The sequence below is a fragment of the Chaetura pelagica genome, unplaced genomic scaffold (genome assembly GCF_000747805.2).
Source record: "Chaetura pelagica isolate M959 unplaced genomic scaffold, ChaPel_1.0 scaffold64, whole genome shotgun sequence".
Classification (NCBI taxonomy): Eukaryota; Metazoa; Chordata; class Aves; order Apodiformes; family Apodidae; genus Chaetura; species Chaetura pelagica.
Genome location: NW_009952885.1, coordinates 170714 through 188012, shown reverse-complemented (window position 1 = coordinate 188012; position 17299 = coordinate 170714). Strand labels below are relative to the sequence as shown.

General features: G+C 47.3%; 1 protein-coding gene across 1 annotated transcript in view; it reads right to left on the bottom strand.

The window, feature by feature from the left end:
• Positions 1 to 1436: 1436 nt before the first annotated feature.
• The window catches only part of SEC14L5 (SEC14-like 5 (S. cerevisiae)), a 32494-nt gene continuing 16631 nt past the window's right edge, over positions 1437 to 17299 (bottom strand). The window contains exons 4-15 of the mRNA XM_009995443.1: positions 16064 to 16192; positions 15256 to 15475; positions 13397 to 13509; positions 8465 to 8654; positions 8050 to 8138; positions 7547 to 7617; positions 6326 to 6497; positions 5245 to 5379; positions 4687 to 4824; positions 3727 to 3972; positions 3146 to 3324; positions 1437 to 1637 (exon numbers count right to left, since the gene is read on the bottom strand). Of these exons, the coding sequence (XP_009993745.1) occupies positions 1532 to 1637; positions 3146 to 3324; positions 3727 to 3972; positions 4687 to 4824; positions 5245 to 5379; positions 6326 to 6497; positions 7547 to 7617; positions 8050 to 8138; positions 8465 to 8654; positions 13397 to 13509; positions 15256 to 15475; positions 16064 to 16192 (1788 nt within the window). The 3' untranslated portion in view covers positions 1437 to 1531. The remainder of the gene's footprint in view (positions 1638 to 3145; positions 3325 to 3726; positions 3973 to 4686; positions 4825 to 5244; positions 5380 to 6325; positions 6498 to 7546; positions 7618 to 8049; positions 8139 to 8464; positions 8655 to 13396; positions 13510 to 15255; positions 15476 to 16063; positions 16193 to 17299) is intronic.

The following is a 17299-nucleotide window of genomic DNA, read 5'->3' as shown; positions in this document are numbered from 1 at the left end:
AGATTCCAGACAAACATGTCATTTTGGTGTGTCATGAAGATGCACCATCTTCTTACAACTCCTGAACTCAGCCCTTGCTTCTTCACAGAATCATATCATGGAATGATTTGGGTTGGAAGGGACCTTAAAGATCATCTAATCCCAACCCCCCTGCATGGGCAGGGACACCTCCCACCAGCCCAGGTTGCTCCAAGCCCCATCCAACCTGCCCTTCAACACTGCCAGGGATGGGGCAGCCACAGCTTCCCTGAGTAACCTGGGCCAGTGTCTCACCACCCTCATAGTGAAGAATTCTCTCCTTATGTCCAACCTAAATCTCCCCTCTGCCAGTTTTAATCCTAAGAAATTTTGGAGTCCAGAGTAGTGGCCTAACCCCACCTAGCAGGAGGGCACAGCCCGAGTGCTCTGCACAACACAGCCCTTCACACCAGCAGTGACCCAGTGATCAGAGATGAGAACCCAAGTAGAAACATTTTTTGATGTTGAAGACAATCAGTTTTTCCTTTCTAAAACAAAGTTCATCCCATTAAAAAAGGTGACTGGATTTAATAAATAGTCCATTTCTGAAATTATAAATAAGTTAAAAATTAACTTTAAATAAGCTAGTATTTGAATAAATACATTTCAGTAAATGCTTAAATACATACATGCTATTTTTTTTTTTTAAGTTTTCTCTTCAGTCAGCTCATGTTTGAAAGCAGCAAGTTCTGTAATACTGCCATAAAATGTTGTGCCTTTAGGAAAGAAAATATTGCTTTTCTTAGCCCTTTAGAACTGGATTCAGTTCCCATCCACTTTGATGGGTCAGATCTACTCATTATTGCTTGTAAACCTGAGGAAAAAGGAAACATGGTTTATATTTGAGAAAGATGCTGCTCACTGGAGGCAGGTTCTCTGCTTCCACTTTCCAGTAAATCATTTGGATTCTTCTATCTCAGCAGGTTAAAAAGAAAACAAACCAAGACATTTCTAATAGCATCCCCTGGGATCAGAAGAGCTTTTGGGTTTGACCTGGAACTGCTTTCTGAAACATCCCACCTGTGTTAAGGTGTTTACACAGTTTGCTTCAAGTCCCTGCACCTGAAGTGCCCACTTCACTTTCTGATGTGTAAACTGGCACCCTGGGCACCTAGAAAACCAGACTGGTTTTGCTACACATGAAGAATCCAGTCCTGCAGATCCATCAGGTAAGGCAACATCAGTCTCCTCTGTCCCACGTAGGAAAAGGAATGACTGGAAAGAGCCCTTTGAAGTTGAGTGATCCATGCAAACTGACATTCATCCAAAACACACAACTCGTGAAAAAGACCACTGAGAAGTAGGCATCTGATATCCAATGTCTAAATTTGCCCTTGGAATTCTGAGTCTGGATGATTTCAATAGCTCCCAGAAGCCTCTCTGTGTCCATCTGGTCACACGTTGTGCCTCAAGGCTCAGCCCCTGCAGGCTCTTTGGTTGGGTGCACAGAGCAGCTCTGGGGCAGCCAGGAAGCTCAGACTGATCTTTCCTTGCTGGAACAGCCTTGGCCCTGCTATCTAGAAAGATGGGAGCTGCTCTGTGACTGGCTGGAAGATGTTGTGGCCCCACTCAGCTGGGAAAAGCCACTGTTGCAGGATTCCAGGCTTGACATGGATCCCCTGGGGTGAGATAAAAAAAAAGATGAGTTTGTTAGGAAGGCAGCTCTTGCTGCTTGGCTCTGCACAGAGTGCGAGCTGTTCTCCTGACACACATAACATGTGCAAGAGTCTTATTTTTTTCCCCATCCTTTTCAACTCTGTCTCTAAGCACCTGCGTGTCATGATGAGACATTTAATTGTCACAGCTCCGTTCCCAGCTACAATGTGACATGTTGTCTCCTGCAGTTACTCTGGGAGGGGGATGCAGTGGGAGCCTGGTGGGCTCACTCCCAGCCCCTGAGAAGAACACAGAGCACTCCACATGCAGCACAGGGAGTGCAGCTCCACTGCTAACCCAAGAGCTCCAGCATGTCCAGCCATGGTCTCCAGCTCCTTCTGCCAAAGCAGCCTGGGTTCCCAGCAGTGGCTGGGCCAGGCTGCTGCTCCTGACATTTTGTGCAGGTAGAGCAACCAGGAACAGTTTGAATGACCGGAGGGAGGAATTTGCTGCTGCTCTGACTCCACAGAACCTGGCCAGGTCACACTCTCAAGGCTACCACCTGCCCACCAGCAAGTCTGGACTACCTAGGCCTTCCTGCAGCTCCCAGGGAAAGGTCAAGCACTTGCAAAGTAGAGAAATTGCTGGGTGGTCTGAAAGGTACTTTGAGCATCAGAGGAGGTTGGGCAAATCCTGACATATCAAGCAAGAGTACTCCCAGTCACAACTGACATCCTTCAAGAGCCAAATGCCAGAGGTATGGAATAGCTCAGCTGGTGTTTGTCAAGTTACTCCAAAAGTAACTTTTCAAAACATTCCCAACTAAGGTAAAAAAATTCCTCAGTCAAAAGCCTTCCCCTCTGCAGCTCTAAGAAAGAACTGAAGCACAAATTCCACTGGTGGACATGGACATGTCAACCCAAGGGGGACCCTTACTATCCACAGCACTAAAGGGAGATTCTTTGCACTTAATGCCACCAATATAATTGAATTCCAGGTTGTTTTGGGTTGAAAGGGAACTTAAAAGATCATTTAGACCCAAACCCCTGCATGGACAGGGAAACCTCCAACCAGACCAGCCTGCACAAAGCCCCATCTAACCTGCCCTTCAACACCTCCAGGGATAGGGCAGCCACAGCTGCCCTGGGCAACTTGGGCCAGTGTCTCACCACCCTCACACTTAAGAATTTCCTCTTCATGTTCAACCTCTTCCAGTTTTAATCCATTCTCCCTCATCCTGTCACTCCCTGCCCTTGTCCCAAGTTCTGCCCAGCTTTCCTGGAGCCCCTTCAGGCACTGGAAGGTGCTCTGAGGTCTCCCTGGAGCCTTCTCTTCTCCAGGCTGAACACCCCAACTCTCCCAGCCTGTCTCTGAGCAGAGCTGCTCCAGTCCTCAGATCCATCTTAGTTATTATCAATTAAAATCACCCTCTGTAGAGGTCATTGGTATCTGGGTGTTTATCCTGCTCACAGTCCTTACTTGGCTTCTCTATTTCAAGTCATATTTTAAATCCCGCCAGGAAATCTCCTACCTGAAGTCCTTGGAGGCCAGCACCTCATAGTAGTAAATAAGCTTGCACTTCTGACTGGAAACTTGCAGAGAGGCAAGAACATCATCCACCCGAGGGAGGCTCGTGCCAGAGGAAGGCACAGGGCTGTGCATTTTCCACTGGAGAACGTAGAAGCCAGGCCAGCGAGTCACATGAGATCCCTGAGAGAGGAAGGGAAGTGCCATCAAGTCACTACCAGGTGCCTCAGGAACTAACTGGATGATTTAGCAAAGCCAAAAGTAACTACTGAGCTGACTTCTTTGGGGAGCACACAGTTCAGTTATTCCAGGGGCCTGAGCCACACTCCTCCAATGCTAGTAAGAAAAATAACGGTTATTTTAATGGTTATATATTTTAATCATGGATTCTTGAATCTCTTTCCAATGGCCCAGCCTCAATTAGGGCTGCAGTAACAGCCACTTTCACAGGGAAACCAGCAAATGTTGCTCACAACTACTTCTAAGCAACACATGATTTCCTGTGCCATCAATTCCTTCCATTCTCCACCACCAGATCATTGGGGAGTTTGCTTGGATCCATGCCAGGAGCCAAACACATCTGACCTGGATGCTCTCTCCTTCCCGGCAAACCAGCGGAGATTCCACCCTGCTGTAGTCGACCCCAAGGACCCAGGTCCTGTCAATCAGCTGTGTGTTGTCCTCAGCAGCACTGGGACTTGGTGATGGGGCTTCTTTGTGACTCGTTTCAGGAGCTCGCTTGGAGTGGAAGAGGCTGAACACCACATCTCCCTTCAGGATGTCAAAGTCCCAGGTGATGACAGATTCCCCTTCCAGAATCTCCACAACTATCTAAGGAGGGAACAGAACAAGCACACTGTAAAGAGTCAGACCTTCAGGTGGCAATATTCCTCCCCACTCCTTCAGTTAAGCTATTGGTCTTGATTCCCAAGGAGGATATAGAGTGGCTCCCATTCCCACTCTTCTGCCTCAGGCACTTTAAGCTCATCTCTTCCCTGTATCAGTTACTTGCAAATCACTGACTAGTTCTAGGAAAACCTCAAAGCACTCAGAGCACCTGCCAAGCGACTGTGACCTCCAAGAGGCTCTGCTGCTTTTAAAGGAATCTAAGCAAGTCAAACCAGGGCTACTCACCATCACTGAATGGATTGTGTTGACACTCAGATGCTCCTTTTCTGGCCATTCTGTTTTCTGGTGACCCCCACCAGGATGTCCTCAGTACATACCTTATACCACCACCATTTCTGTCCTAGCTATGCCCCTGAGATTGGAAGCTGCACTATCAGAAGGGAAACTGAGGCAGATTTATTTTCCCTAGGAGGAGGAGGCTGTATCTTCCAGCAGATCAGGGCACTGCTTCTCAAACTGCTGCTCTGAACTCCCACACTCCCAGCTGTTGGCATAAGCCCTCCCAAGGGAGGCTGCTGCTGACCCACCTGGTGCTCCCAGCTTGGGAGCCTTTCTTTGTTCTAGTGAGCCTTAAAGGGAACACACCAGTGATGCCAGTTCAGCACCTCCTTCAGCCTGTGCAGACCTGCTTTGTACCTCATGTGGAGCTCCTTTGAGGACACTGGCAGAATGGTAGATGGTTTCTGTCCACAACCGGATGTGATCTGAGTTCTCCGTCTCTTCTTCTGTTTGGTAAAGGGACTTGGGAACGAGTCCACCTTCTGGGACAGTGCACTGGAAGAGTCAGAGAAACCAATATGAGGATCCACACTCATCTAGCAGTGAAATATCAAGCCATCTGTACCAGGAACACTTGCCAGCTGCCAGAGTGAGACACCCTCAGCTGGCGAAAGATGTCACTGTGGGACTAAGTTTACTTGAGCTCTAGTGGTTTATCTAAGCTCCATTTAAAGAGCTGACCCCTCAATTCCCTTCTCCAGGGCACCACCACCACCACCCCTGGTATCTAAGCTCCATTTAAAGAGCTGACCCCTCATTCCCTTCTCCAGGGCACCACCACCACCCCCAGGTGAGGCCTCCTGTGCACAGAACAGTGGTACCCCAACCAGAACAGAAGGCCAGGGTGTTGAGGAAGAGGGAATCAAGAAGCTTGCACGTTGCAGGTTCCACCTCACAACAGGAAGGAAAACTCACCATGCAGTCTCCTCCCAGGAAGTCTGGGATCACGTCTTTGTCCACGTAGTCTACCAACCCTCCTGCACCCTGGTAGTTATTCCCACTGTAAATGAGGAATTTCTGCCTTGTGTTCTCATTGATAAAGGGACTGACCTGAAATAAGAAGTGGACAGAAGCCATCACTGTCACTGAGTGACATCAGAAACAATGTTTACACCATCTTACATGGACTCTTCAGGCTCTGGGCTAGAAGGTCTCCAGTAGGAAGGCAGAGCTTCCCAACTCTGAAGCACCCAGAGAAAGGGACAATAAATTGAATCTGTATTATAGCATCTCATAACATTTTCTACTTCATGTAAAAGAAGTTTTCAGTCACTGCACCACACAGAAGCCTCACAAGAAATTTAACAGGCATGTTCTTACATTGCCAGAGCAGTCAGCAGGCAGAACCACGCTCAGTACTCTTCTATGTCCTCGGCATGAGATTAAACAATATTTGTCTTTTGCCATCAACACAAAACCCCACCAAATTTGGGCTACCACTGCTGCACATGGATCCGCAGTGCGGGTCTGACACCCTGTTCTGCCCTGCTGGACAACCAGCAGAATCAAAGGAACTACAGACATCCTATGGCTTGCTCTGTGCCAATGCTGCAGCCTCCTCAGCACACAAGACACCTGAAAGATTTTCCCTCTCTAGTTCTTCAAAAATCCCTCCCCAGTGGTGCCTACAGGAAAGCTGGGGAGGGACTTTTGACAAGGGCAGGGAGTGAAATGACAAGGGGGAATGGATTAAAACTGGAACAGAGGAGATTGAGGTTGGACATGAGGAGGAAATTCTTTGCTGTGAGGGTGGTGAGAGCCTGGCCCAGGTTGCCCAGGAAAGCAAGGGCAGGTTGGATGGGGCTTGGAGCAGCCTGGGCTGGTGGGAGGTGTCCCTGCCCATGCAGGGGGGTTGGATCTAGATGATCTTTAAAGTCCCTTCCAACCCAACCCATTCCACGATTCTATGAAACAAGCAGAACTCTCCCTGACTGGATGATGTAGCTGTTTGTAGATGCACAAGTGCTTCTGATCCTGCAGTCCAGACTCCACTCACCAGAGTCCAGAGCACAGGGAACACCCTGGGTGCTCGCACTATCAACAGCCTCCCCAGAGTTTCAGGGTAGTTGTCCTCCACAACCTCAATGATCCGCAGCAGGGCCTTGACTCCAGGCCGCCAGAGATGCCGCATGTTCAGCCCTTCCAAGTCCACCAGACACGTCCAGGATCTAAAATAAACATGCAGAAAAAGACCTGTCAGAACTTCCCTGCACAGCGGCCACTCAGATTACGATCCACAAAACATTTCAGCAACACCAGAGGCTGTGCAGGATCTAGGGAAGGCAACGAGGGAGAGCAGCAGTTCCCATGAAGAGCTGATCTCCACTCAGAGGGCCTGACCCCAGGGAGCTTAAGGTAAACCAGATACCCCACCTCAAAGGCAAGAGCACGTGCTGTCAGTGTGGAAGAGGGAAAAGGTGTGCAGGGCTGCTGTCACACAGAATTCAAAAAAGCATTTTAAATGAGAGTGGAATCTGGCAGACAGTTTTCTGTAAAAAAAAATAAAATCATTTCATGGATCTGGATTAAAATCACCAAGAGAGCAAGATATATTTCTCTAAAGGAGACAGAAAAAAGATGTAAGAAGGACCAATACTTGCTCTTGAAGATGATCAGAAGCTGGAGCAGCTCTGCTGTAGAGACAGGCTGGGAGAGCTGGGGTGTTCAGCCTGGAGAGAAGAAGGCTCCAAGGAGACCTTAGAGCAGCTTCCAGTGCCTGAAGGGGCTCCAGGAAAGCTGGGCAGAACTTGGGACGAGGGCAGGGAGTGACAGGACGAGGGGGATGGATGAAAACTGGCAGAGGGGAGATTGAGGTTGGACATGAGGAGGAAATTCTTTGGTGTGAGGGTGGTGAGAGCCTGGCCTAGGTTGCCCAGGGAAGCTGTGGCTGCCCCATCCCTGGCAGTGTTGAAGGGCAGGTTGGATGGGGCTTGGAGCAACCTGGGCTGGTGGGAGGTGTCCCTGCCCATGGCAGGGGTGTGGGACTGGATGATCTTTAAGGTCCCTTCCAAACCATTTAATGATTCGTTGAAGCTGTAGAATTTATCCAAATTCAAATCCACTACCCATGGACACCCCAAGTCCTGGAACTGCCCACAACAGACACTGCTATTTGCAGTTCAACACCAAGCACATCACCTAAAGTCTGCACAGAAGTGTTCTTGTCACCATGTCAGCTACAACTCTACAAGGACACAAGCAAACTAACTATACTAACGTGATGGGGCGGCCAAAGACGTTGGTATTTTCCTCACACCTCTTTTGTCCTTCCTCATTAATTGACAAAACCTGAAATCAAAGAATACAGACCAGGATTAGCCCGAGCATGACAGAGAAACCAAGACAGCCCAGGGATCTCATTTCAAAAAACACAAAACTCAGAATTATGAGCTTGAGAAACTGAAGTGTACAAATCAGAGTAAGAGTACAATAGATGAGTCCCAAGATCAAATGTTATTAGTGGAGCTGCCAGGGAAAGCTCACAGCTAAATATAAATGATCAGAAAACACTCTTCTGGCCCATTTATACCATCACAAAGTTTCACTTCTGTCTCTGCAGTAAGACAGAGAAGCTTTGCTGTACCAAGGTCACTAAGCCAACTTTGAGCCACAAAACACAGGAACTGTGACAGGCAGGGAAATCCCAGCTGCACTAACCACGGCTTCTAAACACCCCCAGGGAAATGGAGTTCCTCAGGTGAGGAATGAAGTACAACTTACATGTCTCAGCAGTGATTCCTCTCCCAGGGCTTTCACCAAACCTTTTGTGTCCATCTGGCCAAGACGAAGGATGTAGAGTGGGCGTCCATCTGCAAAACAAGCACCAGGCTCTGAGGAGGGAAGCACTCCAGCCTCCCAGGCTGCCACTCTAGCACCTTTTATATAAGCCACATTGAGTATTTGAAAAGCATCAAAGGAAAATCCAAAGGCCACCTTATTCAAAGAGATGCTGCTTTGTACTAACTCGAGCCTGCCTAATTGGTGCAGAGAAAATAAAACTACAGCCACCCAGAGTGGTTATTTACATGTTGATTTTTGAAGTGTCAATACAGCTTTCTTCAAAAATCCCAGGTTCCTTGTGAGGTCCTTCAATGCCAACTGTGCTGCAGTGTCAATTTAAGGGGCAGCTTCTAACCTTTGTCTTGATAATGCCATCCTCCCGTGTAGTACTCATCCAGGAGGGCAGGGGGCCTCCACGACTGCAGGATGCAATCCACCTGGTACTGCTTCCTCCAGGACAGGGACTGGCAGAGCATTTCTCGAGCTTTGTCAATGTTGAAGTCACGAGCCCGCAGAAATCGAAGGATATGTTCATCCTTGGGGATCTGAGAGGAGAGAAAAGATCAAGACTGCTATGTTACCCTTCCCACCATTCCATAAAGCCTGCGAAGATGCTTGCAGAGCATGGACCAGTTTTTAAAATAAAACTAAGATAAAGTTTAAACCTACATTCCTTCTCCTTCCCTCCTCAACTAATCCAGCTGAGGGCAGCAAATGGTGTTAGGAGAAAGCAAGAAGTCACCAATTCGTGTCCCTTTCAGAGATATGGACTTGATATTTATCTGAGCATTGCACAGGCAAAGCCCAGGAGAAGCCTTTCACTGATCCAATTGCCAGAAGTCCCAGCACACTCCAGGCTGGTGAAGGTTTGTCTCAGATAATTATCCACAAGAACAGACAAAATCCAGAATGAAAGCCACAGAGCTGCAAGCTTACCCCCCTCCCAGGGCAAATTAGCCCAAGGCCCAGGACCTGAACCAAGTCAAGCACCTGCTGTTTGGAGGGAGATCAGGACTGTGAAGTCTTTGAGCCATCAACCACTGGTCCCCATCCCAGCTCTTGTGCAGACCTTTTCTTCTGCTCTGCTGCTGACTGGGCTTCCCTGGGACTGTTTCAACAGGAAAGCTTCCTGTTCTTCCACAGGCTTCCCTGTCCCATCACATCATACCAGCTCTTGCCAAAACAAACATCAACCAAAACTATAATACATCCTCTCTCTGTCACTCAATCCAACCCTGTCTACCAGCAATTCTAGCACCATAGACACAAAACTTCCCCAAACCAAGCCTGTAGAATGGCTTATTCCAACCTCCTTCCAAATCTCCTGTGTTCCCTTTAGCTGAAAAAATCAAAGAAAATTTGCCAGTAATGCTAGACAGCAGGAGTCAATAATAACCCTGACAGACTCCACAGAGGTGCCAAATTCGACTAACAGTCTGTCAGCTGCTAAAACAACTGGATTACAGCTACACATGCTGCTGATTTCTAGCCCTTTCACCCCAGCTCCCCCAGAAGTGTTCCACCTCCTTCACTACATCAAATTGCCATTAAAAATTCAAGTTCTGTTGAGCTGGGATAGTCTCCCCCAGAGCATCTGTACTGTGCTCAGCACACTGCCAGCAACCTGAGCCCTGCCAGACAAAAGAAAGCACATGCTCAGGAGTCAAAGCTCTTTTGTTTGTTCACTGACATGCTCATGAAAAGAGAAAGCAGGGAGGAAAGCAAAGCTGCCAGCAGTGTCAGGCTGGGAGCAACCTCTGTTTCAAAAGCTGGTTTGAAGCTGCAGCAGGTATTAAGGATTGATTTCACAAAAAGAAAGAGTTCAGGCTGCCTAGAAGCACCTGAGAAGATGGGAGATCCAGGAGGCTGTTCAGCATATTCTAAGACACTGCAGATCCTGTATGTCAGAGCAAGGAGAAGCAGCCTCCCCAAATAGGATCTCAGGTATATTTTGAAGGATGCCACCAACGTTTTATGTATCACAGCAAGATTAAAGACAGCAGAATTTTCATCAGATGATTTACATCTGCATTTCTGCTGCTCAGAGAAAGCTGCTGTTCACAGGACAGCAGAAAACACAAACATCTACAACAGCCCCTAGATCTCCTGTAAATTGCAGGAGAGGGGGTGGCTGATAGAAGGTTTTGCTGCTCTTCATGTTTTAAACCTCTACTGTGCAGCTACAGGCAAAAGGCAAGTTCAGTGCTTCTGTTCTGGTGGGGAGCTCTGAGGGGACTTACTCCACTCAGGCTGGAATAAGTCTCTTCATTATATTTGTCCAACCAAAGCAGTAACTACCACATGCAAAAAAAAAGTAGCCTAAATTTCAGCCTATTTATTAGTGAAACTACACTACAGGTTGCAAAGCCATTGATTACAAGCTTTAAGTATCTGCCATTTTAACAGCATCTGAAGTTTTTTTAAAGCAATGATAAATCTGATTAGAAAGAATAATGTTTGGTTTGGAAGGAAGAGGGAATGGATAGTGAAATAGGATGAAGAGGACAAAAATAAGAAGGGACAGTTTCCAAGAAACAGGAGATCTACAAATATTTTTTGACAGAGGAATAAGGGCATCCCTGCTCTGAATGAAAATAACAGATTGTCACAGCAAGGTAACAGCCTCTCCAGGGAAAACTCAAGTCATGTGGGACAAGTTCCTGATTTTCTATTATTCTAGCAGGCAATCAAGAGAAGAAAACAAGTGAGTAAGAAGGGGATATATGATGAAGCACCATCCTTCCTGCTTGTTCAGGACTAAGTAATGGAGCTCACAAAGGCTACGCAAAGGGTGCAAAGCAACTCCCAGTTGGCACACTCAGCCATCAGCTCTGCCCTGCATCTCAGCACAGCAGCTGCCAGCAAGCACAGGGGTGCACACACTCACACAGCTCCAAGCACCTAAAAAGGCAGTGGTTTCACATTTTCTCATGTGTTGTCACTTCTGCCTTTCTCCAGCTTCCATTCCCCAGTCTCTGACTAGGAGGGAGAAAAAACAACCCGTAGAACAGAACAGAGGTTCAGAACGTGCTTCTTCCACCTGAAACAAAGATCCTTGCAGATCACACAAGGATAAAGTCTCACTGCCTTACCCTCACCTAGGGCTCGTTTTCAGCTGGATACCCAATAGCTGAGGTATCTCCTCATAGAAGTCCACACCTTTCTGCTGGACAGATCACTGCAGACCTGAAAAGCTCCATGACCTACATTTCAAAGCATAACCTGGGAATTCATCCCTGCCCCCTTTGTTCTGTGTCTGCTCATTGTCAAGCCCTGTTTATCTGACAGGAAGTTGAATCAGGAGAGACATGGATCAGAAGCAATACTCAGCAAAGCAAGTTTTAGTAGTTAATCTGTGATGATCTCTCGAGGTCCCTTCCAGCCCCTAAGATTCTATGATTACCAGGTAACCATTCACACAGTTCATTCACACATACTCAGTTACCTAGTTAGTTGGGAGGCCAGCCCCAGCTGTTTACTTGGAGGCAGAGCAGCACAGTGACATGACAACAGCTCACAGGTAGGTGTTCAGGAAGTCCTACAAGGGGTCTTTTGTTCCACCAGGTGTGTGTATATATATATTCCTGTAGTCCATACCTGCATCTAGTAGCCACCACACTCTTGGATATCGTCCAAGTTACACAGCCTGTTGATGCTACTGTACACCAGTGGCTTTGGACAGATTTGGCAGATGTTTGGTGTTCTGAATTTATCAGCTCTTACAGATTCAACACTGTTGTCAGCCTCTGGAGCTTATTATCAGCTGCTCTGAGACTTTCACACACCACCTCAACTCATACTGTCCTGCTGCTCAGCCTGTGGTTTTCTCGTAACTGTTTCTCCACCCACATTCATGGGTACCAACAAAATCCACATGCACACTCACAGAAGGGGACTTCACCAGTTCAGTATCAACAGAACTAGAGCACTAAATCTTTGTTACATTGTATTCCTTCATGGGTGATATAAACTAGTTTTTCCAAGAAAAAAAGGGGGTTTAAAAATAATGTTTGAACCCCTCTCTCAGGACATACTCTGTCAGCTCTGAGAAAGATATGGCAGGGCATGAAGAAAGTGCTGGCAAAGCTCCTTGCAAACTGCAACCTCTTTTGGAAGTGCCAGTTAATTTAAAATCCTCCCAAGCCCATGACTATGAAGTACATCCTAACCCATTCTGTGTGACTGACTGGGCAGTTAGCTTCAAGCCAGGAAGCCACTGCTGTTGAAACTTTACTGAGCTGTACTGTTTTCAAGGGTGATCACTTGCTCCAACCATCTTTCTCCCATTATCCCCTCTTCCCAAGCACTCTATCTGCCCAGTCCACCCAATTACTCTGTTGCTGTCCTTGGTCATTCCTTCCTACCCACCCTAAGCTCTCTCCATCAGGAAATATGGAGTGAGATTCCTCTTGAGGCATTCAAGCCTCCTTGGGTTTTATTTTCTCAGTCACACACCACTTACCCTCTTGGCCTGATCCTCCTTTAACCAGGAGCCGCCCAAGCAGCTGCTGAACACCACAGCAAAGCTGAGATCCATCAAGCCCACTATGCCCACCTTGCTTTTCAGGGAAAAAAAATGTTTCCACCTTCACTAGCTGGCCAACTCCAGCTGTACTTGCCTCAATCTAGTGCCCTCAGCTCCTCTGTTTTGGAGGCTTACACACTGTACCTCACACCATAAGGTAAGACTGTACTTCGTGAATCCCACGTGCTTTTGAACTAGTACATTTTGACAGAGGAGACTGAAACAAGAACAGAATTAATTCTCAAAATAATTCAGGCCTGCCCTGTACAGTCTTACACAACCCGTCTGATGTGAGGCACAGAACACCCAGCTGACACACAGCCACCAAAAGCTCAGTGCCACCAACTGCCTCTGCTGAGCAGCACCTGTCCAGAGATGGGGACACCCCACCAGTGCAGCTGACCACTTTTCCCACTCCACCCTGCAGGGCTTGGGGAACACAGCTTGTCCAGACAGGGCAATCTGGGACATCAGACCCTGGTCAGTGCCTACTCTAAGTCCACAGCAAACTTGTTATGCTCAGGGACCACAGAGTGGCTTTTTCAGTCCTGGCAGGATGGAACCGGGCAGTGCAGGTGCAGCCTGTGATACTGCTGGGTCCTGCTGCAAGGTTGCGCACACCACCCATGCCTGGCCTTTTACCCAGCCCTGCCAAAATAGCTGAGTTGAAACTCAGCTATTCAACACACAAATTGTCCATGACCCAGTCTGACTGGGGGAATTGAAGGCACTCAAGCCAAGGGTGCTCTCTGCCTCACCCACCTTGCCTTTGTGTGTCTCCTGAAGCCACTGGCGAAGGCGGATCAAGCAGCTCTCCTGCATGGGAGTCAGATGGCCCAGATACCGCTCAATGTAATCAGCATCCAATTTGTCAGCTGGAGGGAGAAAAACGAACAGAACAATTCAGAGGAGACTTGGCATAGCCAGAAAGGGGATGTACAGTTATTTCTACACATCAGGTTACTTATGATTTACACTGGAGGAGCACAGAAGTCCTCATTTTTGCTGCCTGAGGGAAGGGAGTGAGGACACAAGCAGCACATAAGGTATTGAGCTGGATCACTCTGCTTTTTCAAACACTAGTATTTCTACAACCCTGAACTGCTCCAGCAGGAGCTTTGAAAAAAAACAAACAAAACCAAACAAGCCAAACACAAAACCAAAGCAAACAGGAGCTCTGGCACTCATCTCATTAATCACTTCCAACACCTGGGTACTTAAATCCCCTGGCGTGCTAAAGATCTCGAGCACAATTCCAGTGACAAGAGACTAAAAAGCAGACAGTGCAAACCAGAAATGTTATTCTGCTTATGGACACCAGAGGGAAAGGGAGAACACCACCACCATTTCTGACAGGTAGGGAGATTTTTTTGGCTTGTGAAGTCCTGTGCATGCCAGCAGCTCAAGGTCCCTCCAGACCAGAGACAAAGGACAAGGGGTCTCAGAGTGCCAGCATCCAGAGCTAGAGGCAGATGTGCCATCTGGGGCTTGGATGTGCAGATGCCAGCAAGGAGAACGTGGTACCCAAGGGGGAGCAGCACAGGCCAGTAGATGGGCTGGAAGCACACAAGGAGGAGGGCTGTAGGAGAACCTCTTAGCTAGCTCTTCATTAGGCTTCTGGTTTTTTTCCCCAGCAGATACTATTGACTACAGAATAAGGCCTGGACACCCACAGGATACACTGGTGCTGACTGATAACACAGAAATTGTATTTGATAAATGCTATGTCCCCACCAAACCCACAGAGCTCAGCAGCTGGGGAACAGTCCCAGAAAAGCTAGTCACTTCCTAAACATGAATATAAGCAGAAAATTAAAAGCTACTCTCCCTTCTGCTAGATAAAATCTGCCTCTCTTAGGTGAACTTTAACCTCAAAGTACATGAGCATTTGTTAGTCAGCTCCTCTGAGCATTTCAACCCTTTTTCCAGATGATTCCAATACAGTGAAGCTATAACAGAAGGCCTGGTGAAACCAGAATCATTGATAGCTTCAAGTTCCAAGCTTTTCCTGTTATACTCAGCTAAATAAGTGCTGTCTTTCCTTCAGAGGAACAACAACTTCTATGCCTGATACCACATCTCTAAATTAAAAGGCGCCTCCTATTTCTGTCAAAGAATTTTATTTAGTCTAGAAGATCAGATCACCACACTTAAGTCTGATTCTGGCAATTTCTGTGAGAAATGCATTAGGCAACACTCCCCAAGTTTGTTTTGGCTTGATATAGAAGCAAAAACCATCGAAACCAATCCCCAAGAATATCCACTTTTAAACAGCCCAAGTATTTAACTGTAATTCAGTTGCAGGATACTCAAGATACCTAAGTTTTCCAATTTGAAGTATAAAATACCTTAAAGATCAGATCAAAACCAATTTGTTTTTCTATACTCCAACAAAAATATGCTGCCTGCATAGTTTTTCTTGGCTTTTCAGTTTAAGGAGGGTAGGAAGTTCCATTGTTTGTGTTTGTGTTTCTCTTGAAGAAAGAAACTAACTTGCCCTCCTCCCCACCCATAATCCAGAGGAAAAACCTCATGCCAAAAAAATTAAACTGAATTTGTTAATCAGTGCTAGTCAAGGCATGGAGATCAGCAGCAGCTGCTGCTGCCTGGACAGTGCATACCATCAGGGCTGACAGCTTCTGCCTCAGGGCAGGAGCTGCCACTTTGCTCTTTGGTACTTCCAGCAGCCCCAGACTCCAGCGGGAGGGCAGCAGCAGCACCTCCAACAGCCGGGACCTGCTCTTCCTTCTGCCCACAGGCTGGGGGAGGGGTCCAGCGGGGGATGAACGTGATCCCTTGGGAGATCAGCTCCTTCAGATAGTGTTCAATCACCTCCTTGCCCTGAAGGGGAAAAATCTCATTAGGAATAAACAAACCCACTTCCCCAGAACCAGAACTGCTAGAGAGAAACAGCAGGGAAATAGTTGTCTCCTTCCATCTTCTGACCTTGCTGGAAAAATGGCAGTATGAAAGCACCAAATGGTACATTATAACACTGGCCATGCAAATTCCAGTGCTAGGGATGCAAGTACCTTTGTAACACTTTTCTCCTGCTCTCCTGCTCCAAAAAACATTGATAAGCTGCTCTGTTCCTCTGCAGGCCACAAGAAAAGGCCCCCAAAAGGAAGTACCTCTGCCCAAGCTACTGGAGGAGACAGGCTGCTGATTTTTACCCAGAACTTTCTCTTCCTGCATGAGAACAGTGTCCCTAGTGTCTGAGGAGCCTGGCACCCACAGCATCCACTGACACATTCTAGCCAGAAGATTGGTTTTGCTCACTGCACACTGGCTTTCTCTTTGTTTGCTCTGAGGGATTTCAGAGACACGTGTGAGGGTACAGAATTACAGTGGGTCTATTTTACAGAAAAGAAAAAAGGAGAGGCACACAAAGAACAGGCGTTGGCTTCATTATTTATGGCCCAAACTCACCCGCTTGATGTTGGAGGTGTACTGCTTCATGGCAATTTTTTCCACTGTGCTTTCAAAGCCAAAAAATGACTTGATGTCAAGAGATGCAGACTGTTCAAAGCAAGTCCACTCCTCGTTCTCAGGGTGAACCTAAGGCCAGAGACACACAAGGTTGGGTGGTAGCAGATAGTTCACATTACTTCTTTAGTTTGAGGGTGGTGAGACACTGGAACAGGTTGCCCAGGGAAGCTGTAGCTGCCCCATCCCTGGCAGTGTTGAAGGGCAGGCTGGATGGGGCTTGGAGCAACCTTGTCTGGAGGGAGGTGTCCCTGCCCACGCAGGGGATTTGAAACTGGATGATCTCGAAGGTCCCTTCCAACCCAAACCATTCCATGATTCCATTATTACAGCAGAGCCTTTGCCCCTAGTACCAAACTGGCTATTTAATCTCCAGAGCTACAGAGTGAGGGGGCAGAAGAGGCTTCCTATGAGGCACTGACAGACCCATGTTTAACAGTCAGGTTCATTCTCCCAGAGAAACAGAAGCACATAATGGACCTGACACAGGGGTGTTTGTGGTTAACCCAGCATTCTTCACACACACAAAGGAAGCAAGATTAAAAGCCATCTCTGCCCCAGAACAACTGGATGATAATATTAGTAGCAGAAGTTGCACTAAAATAGTAGTGAGACTTCCCACTAGAAACAATCATGTCCCAACCTTAGAGAAGGGCAGGGATGGCATCTCAGAACCTGTAATTAAACACCCCTATGTCTGCAGTGAAGGAAGAACAAAACAGTTGGGTTTTTTTTCTAGTTTTGGATAGAAAACTCATCCCCTGACTACTAGTCTTCCCCCCAAAACACAGGGGACATGGCAAAGCAGGGATGTTTCCCACTGTCAGTTCAATACCCACCTTTCCTTTCTAGCCATTTCCCTTCAGTTACTCTATACAAAGATCTACATAATTTTTCCTTTTTTAAACTTAAACCCTTTTCTGAGAGGGCTCTGCCTTTTCTCTGTAGGTGCTATTGCTCACAAACTGATATGAAAGAAACTCCAGCCCCCACTCATCAAGGGGAGCTCTATGAAGGACACAAATTCCCCAGAGGAAGATATTAAGTAACTGCAAGAGCAGGATCATATTTCTCCAAGTTGCTTCAGAGAACACTGCAGAAAAGGAAAGATGAGAATAAACCTGTTTCCGGTGCACTCTGGCAGGGAAAAAGGAACTGGTAAAAATAGAGCAGGGAACC